General features: G+C 48.4%; 1 protein-coding gene across 1 annotated transcript in view; it reads right to left on the bottom strand.

Annotated features, from left to right (window-relative positions):
- Positions 1-1,258: 1,258 nt before the first annotated feature.
- LOC142574658 (uncharacterized) overlaps positions 1,259-6,000 on the bottom strand; it is a 44,201-nt gene continuing 39,459 nt past the window's right edge. The window contains exons 6-8 of the mRNA XM_075683695.1: positions 4,523-4,587; positions 1,456-2,764; positions 1,259-1,367 (exon numbers count right to left, since the gene is read on the bottom strand). Of these exons, the coding sequence (XP_075539810.1) occupies positions 1,366-1,367; positions 1,456-2,764; positions 4,523-4,587 (1,376 nt within the window). The 3' untranslated portion in view covers positions 1,259-1,365. The remainder of the gene's footprint in view (positions 1,368-1,455; positions 2,765-4,522; positions 4,588-6,000) is intronic.

The following is a 6,000-nucleotide window of genomic DNA, read 5'->3' as shown; positions in this document are numbered from 1 at the left end:
CTTTTTATTTGCTTTATGCTTCTTTTGTGTGTGATTAAAAGTCTTTGTGTGTGTGTCCAAACCAACGGCTTCGTCCTCAATTGGGTTCTCGGAGGCTCCGCCTAAGAGAACCGCTAAAACATTGAGAACACGAACCTTTGCCCATAAGTGGGTCATCACATATAGAGCATATTAAGGAGAAAGTTGGCTTTGCCGCTCGGCTTTTCTGTGCGTCGCCACTATTATTCCGGAGGGTAGCAATATACAACTTCGTTGTTAAAAGCAACTTTTGGGGAATGCAATTTATCACCCCATTTCGGTGCACTATTCCTTGTCTCGTTATGCCTAAATCAGAATGCACGTCACTGATGTCGTTGCCTAGCTCAAAGCGTAGAAAATGTGCGAACGGAACCAAAATTCCATGTGTTCTTAACGTAGCGAAACATGGAGGATGACTCCTATTAGTGTAAGAATACTTCTTGTTTCCCTTGTGAGTGCTTCATGGCTACTAGGAATCGAACGCTAAATAACGCATACACCGACAGCGCTTTCTAGTCTTCTTCATTTGTATATGTTTCATCCCTCTGTAGCTTGTTTCATGAGTAGCTGATAAATTAACCTTGGCAGTGTGGGTCGGCGCTATGGCTAAATTGAAACAAATTCTGCACGTTCTGGTAGGCACTAGACTAATCGTGCGCGAGCAGGCAAGTAATGTACTTCAACGCGGTGTAAAAAACACGTCCACTACGAAATATGTCTGCTAACGACTGAGCGGTTTTAGACAGAACAGTCATGCATACGTTCGGTTCCGTCTGTATTTTCATCGAGATATTGTACAAATCGTTTACAAACCGCCACCGAGCTAGGGACACCAGAGTGAAGTAGCGAGCTTCCTGTAGCCTCGGTACGAAGTCCAAGTCTTTCATAGAATGCTCAATAGTATGTTATTCAAGTATTTATTTTCCTTATTAAGAGTTCGTGTAAGCATTCCTAGGAAAGTATTAAACATGAAATGGAGGAACGAAGTAATCCCAACGCTTCGCATCCATGTCAGTGAAGGTATGGGTTAGCATATAAATGAAGCTAGCGCGCCGTCATACTGTGAGTTCCATTATTCACCAAGCGCACCACCTGGAAAGGAATGGCGAAAGGTCATAGTTTGAGCAACGAAGCGAAATGCGTCGCTAACATCTCCGAGCAGCGCCCAGAATCTTATCGTTTAGTATTCCAAGCGGATAGTAATCACAATGAGTTCAACGAGCTTTTTTGTGCAACAGGAAACATTTATTTTGCAACTGTATTTAACAATATGGACAACTGAGCTTAAGCTCAACAAATCATTCTTTTCCTCTTCAGCGCACCATGTCGTCTGGTTCAAAGAATGATTTCTGCAAGGAGAAAAGAGTATACGTAACACATTAGTATCGGCAATAAGTGTGAATTTTAGAATTTCAGCGTATTCTATATTGTACTTACACTTCTTCCTGCGGAGGAGGGTGTTGTAGTCGAAGGGAGTGCCAAGGCCGTAGCCGTAGTTCAGGCCGTAGACACCAAAGCCGTGGCCGAGGCCGTAGTGGCCAGCGCCGTAGCCGAGGCTTCCAACACCGTAGCCGTAGACTGGGGCCGCCTGGTAGGCAGCGAAGGCTGGGGCAGCATGGGAGACAGTGGCCACAGCTGGGGCGTGGTGGACGGTGGTGGTGGCCACAGCGGGGGCGGCGTGAACGGTAGCGACAGCTGGGGCAGCGGCGTAGGTGGCTACTGGGGCAGCGTGAGCGACTGTGGCCACAGCTGGGGCAGCGGCATAGCTGGTCACGTGGGACACAGCTGGAGCGGCAGCGACGGTGGCAACAGCTGGGGCCGACTGGAAGACCTTGGTGACAGCTGGGGCAGACTGGTAGGTGACGTGGGACACGGCTGGGGCAGCAGCGACGACTGGGGCGCTCTGGTAAACTTTAGTCAGAGCTGGGGCGGCCTGGTAGGTCACGCGGGAGACAGCTGGAGCAGCGTAGGCAGCGACAGCTGGTGCAGACTGGTAGGTGGTGACGTGGGACACAGCTGGGGCGGCAGCGACGACTGGGGCGCTCTGGTAAACCTTAGTCACAGCTGGGGCGGCCTGGTAGGTGACGCGGGAGACAGCTGGAGCAGCGTAGGTAGCGACAGCTGGGGCAGACTGGTAGGTGGTGACAGCTGGAGCAGACTGGTAGGTGGTGACGCGGGACACAGCTGGGGCAGCCGCGACAACTGGGGCGCTCTGGTAAACCTTAGTTACAGCTGGGGCGGCCTGGTAGGTCACGCGGGAGACAGCTGGGGCAGCATAGGTAGCGACAGCTGGAGCAGACTGGTAGGTGGTGACGCGGGACACAGCTGGAGCAGCGGCGTAGGTAGCGACCGCTGGAGCAGCCTGGTAAGTGGTAGAAACTGCTGGGGCAGCGGCCACAACTGGAGCGGACTGGTAGGTGGTCACTCGGGACACGGCAGGAGCAGCGGCCACGGTGGCGACTGGGGCAGCGGCGTAGGTAGCGACAGCTGGAGCAGCATGGTAAGTGGAGACGGTGCGAGCAACAGCTGGAGCAGCTACGGCGTAGCTGGCGGCTGGTCCATAGGCAAGGCCGTGGCCGACACCGAAGCCGGTGAGGCCGGAGTAGCCAATTCCGTGACTAAGACCATAGCTAGTGAGGCCAACACCGCTGCCGAGGCCGACACCACTGCCGAGGCTGTAGCCACTACCGTGAATGAATCCAGCAAGGGCGCTGGAGGCCAGGGCAAGGACGACGCAAACACGGAACTGTAAAAAAATAATTTAGAATATATAAGAATAAGTACATTTGGAATCCGTGGTGACAATTTGACTGGTCTGACACATTTTTCCTATGTAAACGCCATTTCCTTGTTATGCTGAAGCCTTCAGAGATTAAGGGTGATACCTTGGATGCACACGAAGTCCTAGCGGACCATTTGAGTTGACTCACACAAGGAACTTTTCTTAAAGCCTCGCGGGAACTAGGCGTTGGCCTAGTTAAGGCTTCCTGATTTTCACGATAAGGGGTGGATATTTAGGCCTAGGAAGCAGTCTTGTCGTAATTTACGGGTTGAACTGCTGGGAGATCAAGACCAAGTCACAAGTCTCTCGAGATCTCTCAAATTGTGTAAACTAAGTTCGAAGTGCAGCTTTGCTATGGAGTGCCATATGAGGTCAATTTTAGATGGCTAGTGCACTTTATAAAACGCATGGTTGTTGCACGCCTATGGTCATTGCATCTATGAACGCGGTCTTTTTTAATAAAAAGTGAAATATCTACGTGTTTATATGAATAATGGCCAAATTCAAAGGGCGAACTACTGGGGCAGGCTCTAAGGAACAATAAGCGGCAAGCTGTCATATCAGCGTCGTGGAAAGAATTGCTCGAAGGCTTAAAGAAGCAGGATGAGAAAAAGTGCCCACACGAAGCTAGTGGGACTGATGAGAAAGAATTGGCGGTCATCCCCTACCCCCACTGCCTGTTGCATTGGTTGGAAAAGTTAGGGTCACACTATGATGTGAGTGTCGTTTACTCTGCGAAGAATAAGCTCGCCACCATTTGTTGAGCAGTGCACAGGCGTTGTGAAAGCTCGAGTAGCCGCATTACAGATGCAAAGAAATGTCGGTTTGCTGTCTTAATCATGTAAACAATTTCGTTTCATGCGCAAATTCAGTGTCGCATTCTATGCCTTTCTCTTGTGGAAAAACATATGTGCGCCAAACTGGCCGACGTCTTAACTCTAGGCTGAAATGACATTCCAATTCCACAAAAGGGTTTGTACACACCCATCATGCAATTCACGTAAGAGTCTGCAACTCCAAAGGTAAATGCGCACCGAAGTTTGATAATACTAGGGTCCTTTATAGGCACAAAGATCGAACAACAAGAGAAGTTGTAGAGGCTCACCATATAAATAAAAAGTGGGCAGGGTGTGTCAGTGATGCGTCTATAGCTCTTCACTACACTGAAATATTTTTTAGAGATACGGACTGACACGTAGAAATTGTTTGGCGAGTTAATATGGGGAAATAGCATATTTTTTTTATTGTTTTATGCCATTTGATGACGTGTGATGACGTAGGGCATGTCGGGATCAACATGTGTTTTCTCATACTTATGCTGAGATCCTGAAGTGGAGGCTCGAGTGACGGTAAGTGGAAACCTGAACCCATGCAGTGGCACAAGGAGTGATTCACACAAGCTGTACACCCATAGCCTCGAAGCAGTGCCCTTCGAATACAGAGTTAAATAAATAGTCTGGGAAACACATACGAACGACATAGAGGGTGGTAGATTACGTCAAGTCCCCCGCTTTGGCGCGGGCGGTTCAAGTCGAGAAGCAGAAGCGGTAGCTTCGAAGGCAATTTCCTAGGCGATAATTGATGCATTGGCATACAGAAAATGATGATATACTTCTATGCGAATACTCTGTCGATCTTGCTCGAGTTAGTACTTTGCTGTAGTGTCCCTTTAAACACATTCGACCCACTCTAGGTGAGACGCTCGATGGGCAGTGCGCTTACCATGGTTGTGGCAGTGGTACCGTTGGCTAACCAAGGACTGCTGAAGTTGTCCCGTCTTCGACTCCCTTATATACGCGACACCATAAGTGTGAAAGCGACGGGGAAAGGATACTGAGTCAGTGAGGGAGAGAATGCAAAAAAAGGCGAAACCTGCAAGCACACCATCTCTCGTACCTAGGTGCACGCACGTAGAAATACAGATCCGGTTGCAAACGCTCCTAACGTTATTTTCTGCAGGAAGAATGCGGATCGCCAGTTTTTTTCTTTTGTTTTCTCTTTTCAGTTCTTTATCTTAAGCTCTGCTTCCATTTAATGCCGCCCTTTTGGAGCACTTGCCTCTGTTTCATTGAGGCTGGGTTGTATATATATTTTTTGCCCCCCGTAGGCAAAGGCGATGAGGCAACAAGCCCACTGGGAAAGACGAAGTGCGGTAGTCTGCGTTTAACACGGCGATGGCGTGAGGGGTGGCTGAGATATCGCCGGTCGCCTTACGGGATGGACTTGTATGGGGCAAGCGTGCGTGGCCCCGCAAGCGTCATTGATATTGAGGAAAGTGAAATAGTGCGCCTGCTGCGTTCAGTAATGGGTATCGGTGTTTTAATTTTTTTTGTAGTCTAGAATTTAAATAAATGAGTAAGTGTCTTGTTTGCGCGTCACTGAAAAAAGAAAACTGCTATCGGTAAATCCTACACGAGAACTCGTTACATGACTTTCAGCGCTCTATAATATGGACAACCCATAATCAAAGTCCGTGCATCGCTCGAGGAATGCTATTATACTGTGATAGCGGCGTTATCACAATGTGATACTCCGAATGAGGCTGCCTGTCGAGGAGCGTATTTTTTTTGTCTGCTTGCTACAGGGTATACCTAAAGTTTACACTGACCGTAATTGTAATAAAAACGCGATGCTGGTTACGCAAAATCGGCCTGCACAGGTAGTATATAAACTTTCCGCACCCGTGTTTCGCGAACAATTGGGGTTATTAATCGTATAGAGAACAAAAGCTCTTCATTAACGTTTTGTTTGATCGGTTGTGCTTTAAGTGTATATTAAAGATCAACACGATCGCATTTGAAAAGAAGTTCACTTTGCCCACCATGGTGTCGTAGTGACTTTGGTGTTGCGTCCCAAACGTAATGTGGACGAGGCGGCCACCTTACGTTTTCGAGGATATGCTAAAACATCCGTCGTGCGTTGGCTGCACGGTAAAGAACCCCAGGTGGTCTAAATAAACCGAAGTCCACCGAAGTAAAGGCTTTCTAATTATGTCGTGGTTTTGGCACATGATACCGTAGATTTTAAATTCTGATGAAGTGCTTGTTCTTTGATTTGACGCGAATCATTATGTTCCGATAGAGCCATGCTCAACTTTTCCACTATGTCAGGTATGCGTATACAGGCGCATACATCTCGGTGCAATGTCAAGCCGTGACATAATTATAATTTGAGGCGAAAGCAGGAAAGTGTGCAATTGC

This window comes from Dermacentor variabilis, chromosome 3, assembly GCF_050947875.1.
Source record: "Dermacentor variabilis isolate Ectoservices chromosome 3, ASM5094787v1, whole genome shotgun sequence".
NCBI lineage: Eukaryota > Metazoa > Arthropoda > Arachnida > Ixodida > Ixodidae > Dermacentor > Dermacentor variabilis.
Note: the sequence above shows the minus strand (reverse complement) of the source record. Positions and strands in the feature narration are given on the sequence as shown.